Source organism: Apis laboriosa, unplaced genomic scaffold (genome assembly GCF_014066325.1).
Source record: "Apis laboriosa isolate Shangri-la unplaced genomic scaffold, ASM1406632v1 scaffold69_cov144, whole genome shotgun sequence".
In the NCBI taxonomy this organism is placed as follows: domain Eukaryota; kingdom Metazoa; phylum Arthropoda; class Insecta; order Hymenoptera; family Apidae; genus Apis; species Apis laboriosa.
The window spans coordinates 3,690,296-3,709,631 of NW_025224165.1; the positions used below are offsets into that span (position 1 = coordinate 3,690,296).

At 21.8% G+C, this 19,336-nt stretch overlaps 2 protein-coding genes across 3 annotated transcripts; one reads left to right on the forward strand and one right to left on the reverse strand.

The window, feature by feature from the left end:
- Positions 1-347: 347 nt before the first annotated feature.
- On the reverse strand, positions 348-8,167 carry LOC122719090 (S-adenosylmethionine synthase). Of its 2 annotated transcripts, none has more exons than XM_043944643.1 (10): positions 7,999-8,167; positions 6,952-7,510; positions 5,906-5,983; positions 5,522-5,644; positions 4,095-4,207; positions 2,944-3,087; positions 2,510-2,728; positions 2,239-2,421; positions 1,956-2,089; positions 348-1,809 (listed from the first exon to the last, which is right to left on the reverse strand). In XM_043944643.1, exons 2-10 carry the CDS (start codon positions 7,064-7,066, stop codon positions 1,704-1,706), a joined length of 1,215 nt encoding a protein of 404 aa, XP_043800578.1. In that variant the 5' UTR covers positions 7,067-7,510; positions 7,999-8,167; the 3' UTR covers positions 348-1,703. The 2 variants fall into 2 exon arrangements, with proteins under 2 accessions (XP_043800578.1, XP_043800579.1); XM_043944644.1 differs by lacking the exon at positions 4,095-4,207 and adding an exon at positions 4,804-4,916.
- Positions 8,168-17,847: 9,680 nt separating this feature from the next.
- LOC122719075 (MKI67 FHA domain-interacting nucleolar phosphoprotein-like) lies at positions 17,848-19,172 on the forward strand. Its single transcript, XM_043944613.1, has 4 exons — positions 17,848-18,031; positions 18,116-18,337; positions 18,721-18,829; positions 18,909-19,172. Exons 1-4 carry the CDS (start codon positions 17,894-17,896, stop codon positions 19,148-19,150), a joined length of 711 nt encoding a protein of 236 aa, XP_043800548.1. The 5' UTR covers positions 17,848-17,893; the 3' UTR covers positions 19,151-19,172.
- The last annotated feature ends 164 nt before the right edge of the window (positions 19,173-19,336 follow it).

Below are 19,336 nucleotides of genomic sequence, written 5' to 3' on the forward strand. Positions count from 1 at the left end.
ATAATATTATATTCTTAATTTTTTAAAATACTACATCATACACGTATTCACATTAAAATGTGAATATTAGAAAATAGATACTAATAGGCTATATATATAAAGAAAGTTTTATTTTTATATTCTTTGCATTATTGTTAAGAAAAATAATTATGAAAGTGCAAAAGTTATTTATTGACTTTCTTTTACAGTTAATTGCAATTTGCAATTTTGCAATCTGTGTAACAGAGCTCCAATTTATATGTAAATAATTTTATATAATTATCTAATTATAAAATATCAGGAGGAACCGCAGAAGGTATTATAAATAGTTGGAGCAAAAAATAAATAAAATCAGTGACAATTTGATATTTTATTAAAAAATCTTTTTTTATTATGATTTGCATATAATCTTGTGCATCTTTACACTGCCAATACCATTACACGATAGATCGGTACATCAATCTAACGGAACGAATTTACTAAATTTTCACATTTACACTTCTGTTGATGTTCAAGATACGATAACGTCACAGATCTTCGCACTCTAAATTGGAAAAATCGTAATTTTCGAGCTCCGCCACACGATCTGTATTAGACCTCCACAAAATAAGGTCTAACATTCGATTTTGCATTATTTGCTATACATTACAAGATCGAAAATGTCTATTAAAATTATCTAATTAAACAAAGCAAAGAGGGAAAAAAATATATATATATGTATATAAATATATGAGAGTTAGTAGTATCGCCATTACTTAAATTTAAATATAATTAAAAAATTTTTTGTTTTAATTAACAATCAGATTTAAATAAATGCGATATTATTAACTCCTCGTCAACATTATACTGCATATGTCACAAATGTTTAACTATGCAAAAAGTAAGTTCGTTTATAATTGGTCGCTTTAATTAATTCATTTTCCCACTTTGCTAAAATTAATGTACATAGTCGTTACCAGTTTATATTTGCACTCGAACGATAAATAATTCTAATGAAGAAACATACATGAAAGCACCATTATTATCAATTATTGAATTTGCTAGAATATGTAAAAACACAAGTTATTAAAATATTATATTAATATTCTCTAAAAGGAAGTTGGTCAAACTTTCATGTACGTTCATATAAAGTACTAAAACACTGTTAAAAATTTGAGAGAACGTTTTCATCTCAAATATTTGCTTTGAGGCACGGCCCGATGTTGCCAATTTATACATTTTTGAAATATAGATTGTTTTTCATTTTAAGTATTATTGTTCTTTTATCATTTTTTACTTCCAACACACACCACTTACAAGCCACAGTAATGAATTGCATCACTGATAAACTACTTTACTGTTACGAATACATATGTAGGATAAGATACTCATAACAGGTTTAGTTTAGTTTATTTTTCCTCATTGTCAATAGTTTCATTATATCTAATGATCGATAAACTTCAATTCAGTTTTCAAATAGTGGAGAAAAATTGACTGCTCTTGTCTGCATACTGGATAAACAAAATTTGTACTATAATACCACATAATACCAAGTATCTCGTGATGTGGAAAAACCTAATATGTCATTCTTCTTGCTAGTACTAAATTGGCAAAAGGAATTGATGGACTTGGCGAAGTAGCGCGGAGGTCGGAAAATCTCGAAGAACGTTTACGAGATATATAATTATTGAGAACGATAGACGTTTTATAATAAGAAACGTCAAACTGATTTATCTATATTCTCATCAATCGAGAATTAGAGTTTTTGGCTGTTCCCAAGTGAATCCTTCTCGACCGAAATGTCCATATGTGCTAGTTTGTTGATAAATAGGATTACGAAGATTCAACTCTCTAAAAAAATAATTACATTGCTATTTATAATATTTAATCAAATTTAATTATTTATCATTATATGATGCAATGCATCATGATTATATGCATCATAATTTTATAATTATTTATATTTAAAATATTATTTATAATATAAATATACTCACTTAACAATTTTCCCAGGTCGTAAATCAAAATTTTTATTAACTATATCTAAAAGTTCGTTTTGAGATAATTTAGAAGTACCATAATCAAAAACTGTAATTGAAAGAGGTTCTGCTACTCCAATAGCATAAGAAACCTAAAAATTTGTTGTAAATATTTATATTTTCATTAAGAAGAATATTAAATAAATATTATTATATATTATTATAATTATAAATGAAATATTTGTTTAATATTTCATTTATAATTATAATAATAAAAAATAAAAATATCGGTAATTTATACTTGTACAAGGCATCGTCTGCAAAGACCAGCTTTCACCAAAGATTTAGCAACCCATCTTGCTGCATAAGCAGCAGATCTATCAACTTTTGTGAAGTCTTTGCCAGAAAATGCTCCTCCACCATGAGCTCCCCAACCACCATATGTATCAACTATAATTTTTCTACCAGTTAGACCTGCATCGCTCTAATAATAAATAAACAAGTATTAATATAATTTACAAAAATTAATTTAAAATTATTAATTAATTGAATATAAAAAATATGTATTTTACCTGTGGACCACCAATAATAAATAATCCACAAGGATTAACGTGGAAGATTGTTTTATCATCTAAATACCTTGCTGGAATTACTTCTTTGATAATTTTTTCCATAACTACTTTACGTAAATCTTCCAAACAAATTTTTTCACTATGTTGCAATGACACTACTACAGTATGAACCCTTATAGGTACACAAGCACCATGATCCATTACATATTCACAAGTGACCTATTTTATAATTTTCAAAATATCAGAAATAAAATATATTCAAGAATATATATATAATTTATAATAATTATTATTATTCTCAGTAATATATATTACATCATGGCACTCAAGAGTAGCAAATACTATGTGACATCATTGTAAATATTAATATAAATTAGTAAATTTATTTAAATATTACTAAAATATATATTGCTTCAATTTACTAATAATCATACTTGTGTTTTTGAATCTGGTCTTGCCCACCATAATTCTCCACTTCGCCTTAATTCTGCAATTTTCTGATTTAATTTATGTGCCAGGACAACAGTTAATGGCATACATTCATCGGTCTCATCTGTTGCATATCCAAACATCAGACCCTGAGATAATAATTTGAGTTATAAACTAAAATTTATAAAATATAAACTTGAAGCAGGAAAAAGATTTATTGTGCTTTTAATTAATTTGCAATATTGTGTAAGTTCTTAATATAGGAGATTAAGCATTAATAAAGTAATAACGTGCACACAACATACAGTTTCAATATGTTAATTCACATTTGAAATTTGCACATAACTAAATATATGATATACTATAAGATTCACTTAATAAAATACAGAAAGGTGTCACACAGAGCAGAATTACTAATCAATATTGGGACAACTATATACAATATTTTTTAAATTAATAATTTTTGTTATATATATATAAAATATTGTGTTATTTACAGACTATATATTTTAATAATAAAATAATAATATAAATTTGAGAAGATAAAATTTTCAAAGTAATTAATACATTGGAATTTGAGCAATTATGAGAAGAAAAATGTGAAATTATTTCAGTATATATAGAAAAAATTTAAATATAATCATGAAATAAACAAAATGTTAATAAATATTTATGAAGAATTTTTAAAAAAGAATAAGTGTTAACAAACAATATTACAAGATATTGTAAAGTTTTTTTAGCACAAATAATCAGATAATAAATTAAAAGATAGTAGAAGAAATACTAAAAAAGAAATACATTCTAAATTATTAAGTAAGTTCTAATAGTTTATACATGCTTTCATAATAACCATGAACAACAATTAACTATTACTAAGAAATGAGAGGTTGATATAATAAACCTATATATAACAAGAAGAAACATGAAAAAAGAATAAGCTATACGATATTACTATTAAAATTAAATATATGTCTATAAACATATAATAATGATATAAAAATATTCTATTACTACTGTATATAGAAAACAATTGAAAATAGGGAAAACAAATATATATACACATTATTCAGGAAACTAAAAAGGAGTAACTATACTAGGCAGTAGAACAAAAAGAAGAACAGAAAACTCGAATGAACAGATCAGAATACTAATTGACCTGATCTCCTGCGCCAACTTCTTCATCACTACGGTTTTCATGAACTCCTGCTGCAATATTTGGTGATTGAGCATCAAGCGCCAATAAAACACTGCAGAGCTTGAAGTCAAAACCTGCAGAAATTATATGAATGAGATATAAATATTCTCTACCATGAACATCAACACTTTCATTACTACTGATGTTTCACTGTATCATATTCCAGTTTATTCTGCTATTTCAACATAATAATAGTGTTACCTTCTTGCTTTGGAAAGAAATTGAAAATATAAGTTATTTTAATGTAATTATATATAATAATACCATATAAATTTTCTTATAATTAATATTATATATAATTATAAAACCTAACTAAAATATTCAAAATAAATGAAATATATTTTTATATAGATTAATATATTTTGTTATAATAATTATCATAGTATTTATTTATATATGAAACTTCCTAATAAAATTTCTATTATAAAATATATAATTTATATTTCTATAATTATAATACTTATTTGTAAACACAGATTCACTCACTCACACATAACATAAGGAAATATATGTGTAAGAACTCTATAAAATATATTATAAGAAAGAAAGAAGAGGACAAAAAAAATTTTAAAAAATAAAAAAGAACAAAAAAAAATAAAAAATAAAAAAGAGAGTATGTTAATGAATTATATGGCTGCTCTGCGGCACGGGCTGAGAATGGGTTATGTACCTGATCACCTGCACCCAAGTCCTTCTCTTCCCTGGCCAAATGAACACCATCAGCGATATTTGGAGATTGTTGTTCGATCGCCACCAAAAGGTTCAACGTATGCCAATCGAATCCTGCCACGATCATGATATGCTTACGTTACATATTCATATGTGTTCTTTTATTTATTTTTTCCGAAAGATAATGAACAGGATATTGGTCATCCAATCGATCGAGTCATGGAATTTTCTCCAACAATTTATTAACGTCTATGTAGCGTAAAGCACATCTTTTTATAAGAACTTGAAATTTTTCATTATTCTTTTATATATATGCATATATATGTGTGTTTGTATGTGTGTGTATATACATATATATTGTACATATATAAAAATATATTTTTTAATTTAATAAGTAAAAGAAACATTCTAAAAATTTTTATATTTAGAGCTGGAAGCTTTCGTGCCATGATTCGATCGTGTATTTATAAAATTTAATTCTAAAGAACCAAATGAGGCGAATTTTATGAAGGATAAGATAATAAAAATATCATCCGGCCACAGGGCATATATATATATATATATAAGTTAGAAATTTTTTATGTTAGCAAGGAAATTTTTAAATGTTTTAGATGTACAGATAAAATAAATTTAACAAAATTGTAAGGGTTGCAAGGGATTTAACAAACATTCATCACTGAAAAGAGGAAACCTAAAGAATAAATAAAAATATTTTTTACCTTTTGAAGAATCATCATATCCAATGTGTTTAACAGTATCCCGAACAATTTTTTGATAATCTACCACAGCTTTTGATGTAATTTCTCCACATAATAAAACCATCCCTGTTTTTGTCACAGTCTCTAAATAATTCAAAAATATGATATATATATATATATATACATACATATATAAATATAAAAATTTTATAATATAATTTGATGAAAATATTTTATATTTAGTAATAGTAAGTTAAATTATATATATTATATTAAGTACTAGGTCCCTTCAGAATTCTGATTCAAAATTAACTCAAGGTCATAGTAACTAATTTATAAATAGAGGTTATAGCACCAACTGCTTCAAGTCATTAAAAAAATTAAAATCATTTTGAGAAAACTTACCACAAGCAACTTTTGCATTAGGATCTTGCTTTAAATGTGCATCTAAAATAGCATCACTTATTTGATCACACATTTTATCTAAAAAAAGAAAAAAAATAAAGTAGCTTATAATTATAAAATAAATAAAAATTTTTTAAAATTATGAATAATTGACTGTTTTTATTCATATATGTGTGAATTTTATGATAAATAAAACATATTCGTAGAAACAATTGCATAATCATAAAATCAAATATATACTACATTATTAATTGATTCAAACTTGGTATATACACGTTTATAAAATTTTATTAAAATGCATTGAAACTAATATTATAAGGTCTATTCTACAATAAATCGAACAATATTTAATCATTTTATTCAATAAAAAATTTTAATTTTATCTTAAATTATACAAAATACTAAATAATTATACAAAATACTAAATAATGTAAATTAAAAAGTTATTATAGATCAATAAAAATTCATGATTAAATAAATATTAACTACTTTAGAGTTTACACGTGTAAAAGATAATTAGAAATACAAAAGTAGTAATATAAAAAATTGAATTATATAAAAATATCTTATATTTAATTTTAATAAGTTAAAAACATACAATTAGGTTAAGAAAAAATTTTAATATATATATAAGAAAAAATATATATAAGAATAAAAAATTAGAAATCATAAATTGTAATATTAAGAAGCACATGGCGACGCCGGAGTACATATTCGTTTCTGCTTGATATCAATTTTAAAAAAATATAGTTTTAGTACCTAAATGAATCAATATTCGATATTTTATAGATATTAAGAAGAGAATTTGAACAATGAATAAATCGCAATGTAATACCATCCCCACATTTCGAAGCTTTTAAGGAAAGTAAGAAAGCGGGAAGGAAGGGTAGAATTGCGGCGTGCGCACACGGTATATATGTATGATCCGTTCATCGAGTTTCATGGCGGCACACGCGGCTCTCCGACATGGAACTCAAGACGAAGTCGTACAACATCGGAAATACAGAAGAGTCATGAGGTGAACGCATGCTTTTTTAGGTTCCTACCTGGATGGCCTTCACCAACGGACTCTGAAGTGAAGAGAAAACTGCCTTCCTGTTGTAGCTCGGGTGGTGTATGCCCGTTAGCATATCCGTTCATGTGATGAGCGGTCTCCGGCATTTTCTTTCTTTTCGTGATCGTGGATATAGACTTCGATTTCTTTTGTCTGCGTTCCAATACTTTGGCCACGTGTTGCAATTTTATTGACACGTTCAGCTCGTTCGATGTCGCTAATACTTAGAGAAAATGAGAAAGTTTAGTCCGAACTTTATATCCTACTTTGGTTTCGCACGAGCGAACCTTACACCAGCACAGCACAAAACGTAATAGTCAGACAAGCGCGGAGCAAATGCACTATTGTACAGTGTAGAAAGTAAAAGAGACTCCCCACTCTGTAGTGACCGCTATTTATAACCTCGGTACCTTCGTTTCGTTCGGCTAATTTCGAGTCACGTGACACTCTATCACCCAGGAGATGATGATCGGCGCGGAATTCGATTAAATTTGTGTCGATTTTGTTTTTACTTTTCACGTTTTGATGTTTAATCCCGATATTTAATATTCCTGTAAGAAAAAAGATCATATTATATTTTTTTTCTACATTTTACAATTGTAATTCAATAATTTAATTAATTTTAAAAATAATTGAAAATTGTTTATATAAACAATCAATATGTTATTATGTCAATTAATGATATTTGTATTTAATAAAAATAAGAGTATAAAATATAGATATTTTTTTTCAATATTTAAAAAAAGAAAAATCTTTAAAAAATCTCTTATCTAGAATTGTATTTTTCTATTTTATACATTTTTGTAATACATTTTTTTTCTCTATGCAAATGCATATATATATATATGCGTGTATATGTGTAGATGTGTGTGTATAAGAGCAAAATAGCTTTATACTTAATAAATTGTTTATGTTTATGTAAAAGCTTAAAAATTTTTATATTAAATGAAATTAATATAACGTAATATTCGTGATTTTTAATGATCACATATTTTCTCTGATAACACACTCATGTGAATTTATAATCTCCCATACGAACCATTATCTTAATTAAATTAAAAATATTCGTCACTTCGTTAATATAGCGTCTTGATTCTATAGAAAATTGCTGGTTATTCGAATGGAAAACTTTCAAAGAATAACCGGATAATTGTATATTGAACTTTGAGCTTTGAGTTCAAACCGACTTGAATTATCAAGCTGCTGTACGTTTTGTATATTTTCTTCGAAAGAACAGAATTGCTACTGAATAGATGTATCATTCGGACTTTTATATGTTGTAGGATCTCCCTCCAAGATTGAGAAATACTTAAGTGGGGTTGAAGAAAGCATTCGTATAGTAATGCATGTTGCAGAATATAAGTATTTATGCATATATAATTGCATAAATTTTTAAAAAAATATTAAAGAATAGTAGCGTAAAATAATAAAGCCATAAGATATTTTTTATTGGAAATTCTATTAATTTCAAGAAAAAGAAAAATCCTATACATAATTAAAGAAAGTGGATAGTGAAAATAAAAAGAAAAAAGAAAATTTGTAAGAACTGATGAAATGAACAATGAGAAAAACCAATGCAATTTCGTTAATCATTTTCAGTAAGCATGTTTCGTTAACAAAACATTGATAGTAATATATAGAACTAAATAATACATATATATATAATATATATAATATATAATATATATAATATATATATATATAATATGAATTAAATATATTTTTATTATATAATTATAATATATATATGTATTTCAATGCAAATGTTTGCATTCTTTTAGTTATTCTCTAAAGTTAATTTCATAAAAGTTTTCATAAAAATTCTATCTTGTTAAAAATTAATAGTAAAAAAGTATTAGAATAATTTAATATTGAATGTATACAAATAAAAAGATTGATAAATAAATTTTTTATTATCTATTATTATTGCATCACATTATTTAATCATAAATCGATTTGTAAAGTATTTCAGTTCGTAAATGAATCGATTTAAATTCCAAAATTAATATTTTTTTTTATTTTATTAATATTTTTTTTATATTTTATTTATTTATAGACTTTATCATTCATATTTGAATAATTTAAATTAAAGATCATTATTTAGCTTTATCTTTTTATTCTTTTTCTATTAATAAAATAATATTACATAATAAAATAATAAAATAATAAAGTAACATTACATTATTTCAACATTATATCAATATTAAATTATTTAAAATTGAGCAAATTTTTTATAAATTTTTCTATATGTAAAAACTTTTATATCTTTTACATCTTTACAATAAAATTTACGATAGCATATATATATATATATAAAATATACGATAGTATAAATATATATATAATTATATTTTCTGAGAATTTTAAATTTTTATTAATTATTATAATTAATTTTTTATTTTTTAGTTATTTTACAAATAATAATAATAATATAAAGATTTTAAATCATGAAATGAAATCATAATTTTTTTTTTAAATTATATTTAGTATTAATTTTTTTTTCTTTATATAAATAATAAAAGTTCAAATTATTTATTTTGTTAATTTTATGAAAATTAAATTAATAATAGAACTAGATAATATATTAAAATTGTTGATTCATATTAATTTTTCATTGATATTTTATTTTTAATTTTTAATTTATGTTTGTAATGTTTCTAATGCAACTTTCTTTATCAAATTGAAGTTATCTTAGGATACCATAACATGTTCACTACGTAATTACATTCTATTATACTAATCATACTTGCGGTTTTTCCTTTTTGTAGAAGACACGTGCAATCTACACAATCTTATTTATTTTATATCTGTATTATTTCATTCTATAAACATGCAATGATTCTTAATGAAAAGAAAAAAGAAACGTAGTTATGTGTAATCTTTTCAGGGTGAAATCATAGAACAGTTTGAATATCACTGAGACAACTAAACATGAGACATGCGTAAATTGCAAGCAAGCATTTCTTTTTTTGCAATTAAATATCTTTTTATTTAAGTAATGAAACGTCTGTGAAATTTAAATCTTATATTGTAATTTTCTTCTAAGATTTTCAGTTATTTCAGCGTTATAACATTTTATTTTGTTTACGATTCACTTATTATATATAATTATTGTATAGATAATATTTATCAACCTAACTGTTAAATAATTTTTAGAAATTCTGCATTTCGTGAAATATTATCTTCTCAAATTCTCAAATACGATCATATACATAATATGGAATTTGTTAGAAAAAATAAGGAGATGAGAAATATAAACTACTTACAATTACATATATATACATATATGCTATAACATGTAGTTTATTTTTGTTAATCGATATAATTATTATAAATATTATATAATATGCTTATAAAAATAATTGAAAGTTATCTGAAACTATTATTATCTGAAATTAGATATTATAATAATTAATAACTTTTATTAAATAAAGCGTGTGAAAAATAAATTCAATATTTTATAAATAATAGATATTAACACTTATTTTAATCATTGTTTTTTATCATTTTTTTTTTAATATAATGATATCGGTCGTTTATGTTGTTCAATTGATTGTATGGTTCAATGAATTTTAATTAAACATATACTTTTCTGATGCAAGTTTTATATCATTAAATATATTTAAAAATAAGAAAACTATTGTTAAAATGACAATTAATATGACCAATTATTATAGATTTGTTAATAAATTTGTAAAAATACAATTAAAATCAACATCTTTATATTACAATATGCAATATAAAGTCGCTTCCATACTTAAACTAACGCTTATTATTTCAATTTAAAAAAACGAGAAAAAACAATAATGAAAATTAAAAAAAGTAAAAAAAAGAAGTAATGAAAAAAGTTTATTTATTTCTTAATAATATCTAATAATAATAAATAAGTAAAAAATTTTATCTTATTATTAAATAATAATGGAATAAATAAGCATTTTTTATTATTCAAACTGAAAATTATATAGTTATTAATTTTAAATGAAACTCTACCATTGTACGATATAAGAAAATAAAAAACATCGATATTTCTAAATGTAAATCAACATTTTAATAAATTATGTTATACATATTAATTTTTTACAATTTTTTCTTGTTTCAAAATATTAATTTTTTAATTAATTCATTTGATTAAATGATTTGGCTAATTCATTTGATCTAATATACAATAATCATACATAATACATCGTATATCTGTATTTTATAGTAAACTGTAGAAGAATTGTAACATAACATCTTTCTTTTAATTTTTAACAATTTGGAAAAAGTCCAAAGATTGTTGTCTTGTTAATTTAATGCGCGAAATTTAATCCAAGCGATCCGATCTTATTGATAATTGATAATTTTTTTTTTAAATCTCATATTAATATATAAATAATTTTTTTTATTTCTTTCGCATTCTATTGATTTTTACGAATTTATAAGATTTTTTTACTTTTTTTTGTTCTAATTGTATTTTCCGGTGTCTTGTATTTTTTGAAAATTTATCGAAAAATATTTTAAACTCAACTAATAATTTTATTTTTATTATCTATTATCTTCATAAAGATTTATTTTCTAGTTTTACAATAAAGTTTATGTGTAATTTTTTCGTTTTCGATATAATAAATATATATATTTTTAATTGAATATATATATATATATATATATATTATATTCAGATATTATATAACATATAATATTAAAAATTATTTATTTAAAAAATATAAAAATATTTTATATTTTTCTGTTTCCATATTTTAATTATATTTATACAAAACAAATTATACTAAGTTCAAATCATTTTCATAAATATAGATCCATTATTAAAAATTTCATTGATTCTTTTCAAATATTTATTCTTTGAATGACATTCTTTTAATAATAATTTTTAAAAGATAATTCAATTCATTGGATCACTGTTGATGATTAAGAATATCATATTAAACGTCCCTTGGACGTATGAAATCAATATCGTTTCGGAGTTCATTGAACTGATACGTTTTTGAACTAGCATTCTTAGAATTCTATTTAAAACGATTTATATAGCATTATTATTGATAAATATTATTGCATACGAATTTCATAATTTCATTTTATTATTTAATATAAAATTAAAATTAAATTAAAATTAAAATTATTATTTAGGTTTTAAGTAATTTTATTAAAAATTATTTATACTTGTTTATGTGTTTTAAATTCAATTTAATAAAATATATATTCAATTAAAATATATATTTTAAGACTATTTGTATAAATAAATTGTATACTATTATAATATCAATGTAAAAAATAAAAATAATATTTCACTCAACAGAACATTTTTCAATCGAGTTATTATTATTATTCTCAAAATATTACACATTTTGTAAAGTATATGTGATATATTGTAGTATATTGTTAGTAAAATATCCTACCTTCAATTCGTATATATTCATATAGACAAGATCATTTTTTTTATCTATTGAGAAGAACATAGTAAATATACGTTGACATAAGGTATCTTACTTTAAAATTTTAACTGTACCAAATGCTTTGTTGAATTGACTTTTCGTTGACTTATTGACTTTTTAACTTGAATTTTTAACACACTATATGTATCTAGCATTGTCAATGGTTTTTTATTATTATTATTATTTCAAGACTACATTTACAATTATATTATATTTTTCAAAAAGATCGTGTAAGAAATGATACATCAAATCTATATTTTATCTATATTTTATCTATATTTTAATTCATGCAATTTTTAATACATCATTTTAATTAATATACATATGCATTCTCACACAATGTACACACATGTAATAATAAGAATAGTAAAATATTATCTTTAATAAGAATTTATATATATATTTATATATATATATTATTATATTATATATATATATATAAATTATCTTTCATGTTGCAATATTATATTTATTAATGTATGTATTTATTATAATGTATGTATAATTATATGTTAAATATTACGAAAATGATTTTGTTTTTTTAAACTAATATAAAGACAAATTCAAATAGTGACAAAAAAATAATACAAGTAAAATTGATTTGTCTTTAATTTGTACATTATTAATTTGTGTAACTTTAATTATATTCATATAGTATTCTTATTTTAAATTTAATAAAATATCAGAATATTTATGGTCAATAATATATATATACATAATATATATGTATACATAATATATGTATACATAATTAATATTGAGATCGATATCATATCGATACTATCAATCATTAATATCAATCTACAAATTTTAATTTTGTATACCAAATAATGTCAGACATAGGTATTAAAATGAATCGATACTTTGAAAAAAGTAGCGATTTCAGTTTCATACGTTACATAAGTTTTAATCCATTTAATATTTTTTTTCTTAATTTTTGATATCATTAGATATTTCACAAAAACATTGATATTTTTTTGTAAATTAACAATAGAATTTTAAATCTCAATTTTACTTTGATATATATATATTGATATTTTATTTATCCATATGTCTGGTTGGAATAAAATAATGGGGTAAGATGAACTTTTTATTTTACTATGATTCACTTTATAATTTTTATATTTTAAAATTATTTATTGTTTCATTAGTATAATATAATATAATAAGTATATAAGGAATATATATGAATTATATATCTTTAAAGAACCGAATACAATGCTTTAATTGTTCCAATACAAATTTTACACCAACTATATAATAAGATTGACTTATTCGCATATCAAAATCGTATTCATTATATTAATATGATCATCTTACCCCAGTACCTCCGCCATTTTACCCAATACTTGGGTAAAGGTCGTCGCCCATTTGACAGCACCTCAATTGATCGGCAACCAGTCGGTATCGGCATATTCATGTTAATTACATGTATTTTAATTGCAGTGCGCCAATTCAACGGCAACAATTCAATCATTTATCGACATGGTCTCACATCTTTTCGCTAGCAACCTGAATCTTTCGCCGATCAAAGTACGATCGTGTGCTGCACATACAGTGACATCGACTTTCTATTCATTTCATCTTATTATAAAATGTATATGATGTCTATATTTATGTTTAAACAATTGAAAGTTTCTGTACCGATGTCGTGATGCTGTTAAATTGGCGATAGTTGTGAATATGTTGATGCCAGTTATCCATCAATTGTCGGCTAAATACTAAAAGATTGGATGGCAACTTTTAGAACAGCGAATTTATTCACAAATTAGTTTTTTTATGATTTTTATTAAAAGAATTATAAAATTATTTATATATATATTTTTGTTTTGTAAAACAAAAGTGTAAGATTGTTATGGTAAAAATATTAATTTTTTTTTTATATAAAAAATGAAAAAGTTACATTTATTTTTGCTTAATATCGTCATCTTATTCTTTACTGCTATATTTAATTTATAAACGTTCGTAGTTCATGGTCAATTTATATACACATATGAGAAGATATTGTTTGACATTAACTGATTGCTATATCATTAAAGCAATTTCTTTCTTTCTTATTTTAACAAAACATAATTTATTATCTTAACAGTAGAAAAAAAATATAAATCGGTTAGAAAATGATAAAATTTTCACTAATCACTATTACAATGGAAATAGGTCAGGGTGTTGTTACACATTTATTCTATTTTTTTTTTTTTGACTATGATTAAATATATGATTATGATTAAAAATATACAATATTATCAATAAAGAGAGATTATTAATAGAAATAAATGAATCCATATAATTTTGAATTTGTTATAAAACAAGAATAATAAGACGGAAGTAAATGTATTCATATATTATTTAAATGATTAGTAGTAACTTGCTTATTATATATGCTTAATAGTATATCAATAAAGATAAACTAGATAAAAAACATCCGCAAATCATTTATAAAAAGCGAAGAAAAACATTTTTTTTTTTATAACATTTAACTATTACTAAGAAATTAAGTAATTAAGAATTTTCTATAAATAAAACAGATGATTTTTAACTTTTGAATGATAGGATTAGAATTTATTTAATTAGATTTTAAAATAAATTTAAATCATAAATTGTAAATTATTATATCTAATTTTTAGATTTTTCTTTTTTTTTATAAATAAAAAATGATATAAGTGACGAGCTAAATAGTACCTATAAATCATTATAAAAAATTAAAAAAATAAAAATTTAAAAATATAAATAAAATTTATTAGCAATTAATAAATAATTTCGTATATGAAAAATATTTGAATCAATTTTGAAAATAAAAGTCGATACTATATCTCTGAAATATACAATGAATTATATGCATATTCATTATTACATCATATCTTTTTATTTGTATAACGAAAATATTATAAAATTTAGATTTAATTGTAAAATTTAATTGTAATATATTTGAATCATCTAAATTAATAAAAATTGACTAATAAAAATTATGTAATATATATATAATATTATAAAAATATAATTTAATATTAATATATATATAATAAATCATTATTATAAATATATATATAATATATCATTATTATATTATTTATATAAATCAAAATTGTTAAATTACAAAATTACAATTACAAAAGAAAGTATCAATAGTAAGATTTATTAATAAATTTTAATAAAAAGTTTGATTATTGCAACTTGTTTGATAATGATTCAAAAAATTGATTGCGTGCCAAATTGCTTTTTATTAATTTATTATCATCAGAATATTATCAGAATAATAATTAATAAATTAAGAGAATCAATTCAAATTATTTCTTTAAAATTTTATTAAATAAAAAAAAATAAAAAAATCAAATCAAATAAAAAAATTTTTTTAATTCCTAAAATCATTCTTATAATATTTATATTATATTTATCATCAATTTCTATAATGTTCATTTCAATAAAAGTGATTTATATAAAATATAATTTATAATTTTTTTCTTGTGAAGATAATTTTATTGGAAAACTTATTAGCTTCTTCATTTTTCTTTTTAAAATTTAAAAAAAATAAAAAAAATTAATTATTTAATAAAAACGAATCCTATATATATTTTCAATTATAAATCTTTATTTGGGATTAGTCAATCAATATTTAATTAAATTTAAAATAAGCCAGAATTTTAAGTAATTGTAAAAATTGTAAAAATTGTTATCCATATTGTTTGTAATTGAGATTAGTAGAAAAATTCAAGTTTTACACGCAAAAACGGTGACAAAGATGGTTCGAATCAAAAGTTCAGTGACCCTTGACACTGACTCGAGTAATACATGACACTGAGCTTATATATGTTAGAGAAGAATATAAACAGTAAAAGATAGAAAATGACAGAGAAAGGAAAGAGTAGTTTGCCTTGACCCTGAAAACCCTTTAGTTCTGTCGCCTCACACTTCGTTTACAAAAGATAGATATATTCCGTCTCTTTTCTTACTTTGATTCGTTTTCTCTAACTTCTTTGCTCTTTCTCTCTCTTTCTCTCTCTTCCTCTCCCTCTCTCTTTTTCCTAATGTATATACATATATGTATATTTTGGTGTCTTTCACACAGAAAAAGCTGACCATGCGATCGATGTTCAACGAGGCAACCAGCTGCTCGAAATAGATGAGAAGGAGCCTTCTAAATATTAAAGGAACTTATTTCGACTTAATGTGCTTTTACTAAGAAAAGAGTTATATTTTTTAAAAAATTATATTTCTATTCTTAACTTTTTTCTCATATTGCATTATCTTTTTGTTCACTCTTTTTTTATATTCTTTTTATTTTTTTTATTTTTATTTACTTCATGAGTGTAAACTCAAGAGGTTAGAGGTTTTTTTTATTAAAAAATTTTTGTTTCTTTTAAAGAAAATTTTTTTTTGAATAGTATAGACTTCTTAATATGAATGGAAAAAATGTTTATGTGTATAATACTATTGAATGTCTTATTTACGTACAAATATAATACAAATTGTTATGGTTTTCTTAATATTTAAAATACTCTATGATTTGAAATATTGAATTTTTATTTAGAAAATATTTACTAAATATAAAAATATTTAGTAAATATTTTTATTAGCATTTATTTTTGATAGATTACATATAACATAATTATTTTTTTAAAAGCATATAATGATGAAATATTAATGTAATATTATTTTTTATCGAATTTATGATTTGAATATCGAGAAAGTTACGAAATAATGATGACGAATGAATTCTTGTAATTTATCCTAGAATCGTAGTTTATCAAACGACATACCGAATCATATGATTTCTTAACCACTGATTAAATTGAATGGTATAACATGTATACATACATATATAATTGAATAATATCGTATAAAGATTTCATCACTTAATTTTTCATATATAATATAATATTAATAGTAAACGTTAAATGCATTTCCTGATGCACTATATTTTTTATTTTTTTTATTTCTAGAATTTATCGATACATTTATTAATCACATTAATTAATAAAAATTATATCTGTGATGTCAAAATTAATACAAAAAGTTCTTACTATAAAATTAGTAGGTTTTATACTAGATCAACATATGACTTTATAATTATTGAAATCTTATAATTATAATGAGATATCTAATAATTAAAATAAGAAATCGTTTAGTCTAAAATTTTAACGTATTATATATTAGATAAAGAATTGTTTTTAAGAATGAAATAAAATAATATAAATTTTACCTATAAAAACGAAATATATAAATACTGCCAGAATGATATGATTCCCAAATTCTCGTAGCAAAAAGAAATTCATATAATAATATATATATTATTTGAAAGACATTAATACTGATATATAAATACTCTATTTGTTATGGAATAAAATAGAAAAATTGATATAAATATCAAAATTTATGTTACATGAAAATGTTCTTTTAATGTGTCTTCACCTAGCGGCAAAAAGTTGTATTAAAAGTTATGCCATATTGTATTAAAAGTTTTTATAACATTATATTTCTGTACATAGGTTGTATTATTGAAAATTTAAAATGAAAATTAAAAAAAGATCTAATGCAATAAGAGTGCCACCACTTAAAAAAGCAATAAAAATTAAACGAAAATCATCAGAATTAGAAGAGGAATCAACTGTATCCAAAGCAATTGAAAATGTTAAAAAAGTACTTAAGGTTAGACAGTGTTTAAGTATATGTTATGTATTTAAATAATATTATTAATATATAATAAAATTAAAATATATTTTAATATTATAGAAAAAAAATGTTGAAATAATAAACACAGCTTCAACTCCGAAAGTAGAAAAATCATATAAAATTAATAAAACCAAAATTAGACAAACAAAATTTCAAAAAAAACATTCAAGAGGTATAATATATTTAGGACATATACCTCATGGCTTTTATGAAGAACAAATGACAGATTATTTTAAACAATTTGGAAATGTAACTAGAGTACGTGTTGTTCGATCAAAAAATGTAAGTATCATAATTATTAATTTATATATAATATAAATAAAAATAATAAATTAAGAACTTTATATATTACATATTTTATTTGAAATATATTTCATTTCCAAAATCTATTTATTTTACATTTTTTACAGATTTTACATTTAGAATCAAATTTTTAAATTACAATCAATAAACTATATAACTTATTCAATCATTTTATAAATAAATATTTTTTTTATTTAGTTTAAATTTATTATAAAATATTATAATATTTTAATTTTTCAATTTTTAATATATGATTCTATTATATGATAATAATATAAAAATAATATAAAATATATGATATTAATATAATAATAATAGGTAAAATACAATCTCATAATAATATGATAATATGATATTTTTAGACTGGTAGAAGTCGTGGTTATGGATATGTGGAATTTATGTATCCTGAAGTTGCTAAAATAGCTGCAGAAACAATGAATAATTATCTTATGTGTGGAAGATTATTAAAAGGTATCATAAAAGTTATGCAACATTATTAAATAAATTTTTTAATTAAACTAAATTAATATAATATAATATTTTTATTTAGCTACATATATTCCACCTGAAAAACAACATAGTGGTTTTTTTGTTGGTAGATCATGGACAAAAGAAATTTATCCTAAAATAATAAATAGAAATAAAATTACTAAGATAAGAAATGGAAATATTGACAAAAAAAAGCATATAAGATTCGTACAAAGTACAAAAGATAAATTATTTACTTTAGAAAAAAAATTAAAAGAAAAAGGTTTTGATATGAAATTTATACCAATTGATGATTCTAAATAATATTAAGGAATATTTTTGTTAACATTAATTTTTTATTAAAAACAAAAATAATTACATGTTTATTCATATTTATATATTATAAATAGCAAATCATTTTAGAAAATATTTTTTAAAATAATGATTTTGCGATATAAATAATTTAACTTTACTTTAAGCTTTTTATTTGAAATAATATATTTAATTGAT

Coding starts and splice junctions, on each gene's coding strand:
- LOC122719090 (XM_043944643.1), bottom strand. CDS start 7,066: ATGCCGGAGACCGCTCATCACATGAACGGATATGCTAACGGGCATACA. Junction 5,645..5,905: donor TAATGCAAAAGTTGCTTGTG/GTAAGTTTTCTC, acceptor TGAATTATTTAG/AGACTGTGACAAAAACAGGG. Junction 2,422..2,509: donor TTATTATTGGTGGTCCACAG/GTAAAATACATA, acceptor ATTTATTATTAG/AGCGATGCAGGTCTAACTGG.
- LOC122719075 (XM_043944613.1), top strand. CDS start 17,894: ATGAAAATTAAAAAAAGATCTAATGCAATAAGAGTGCCACCACTTAAA. Junction 18,032..18,115: donor ATGTTAAAAAAGTACTTAAG/GTTAGACAGTGT, acceptor TTAATATTATAG/AAAAAAAATGTTGAAATAAT. Junction 18,830..18,908: donor GTGTGGAAGATTATTAAAAG/GTATCATAAAAG, acceptor ATTTTTATTTAG/CTACATATATTCCACCTGAA.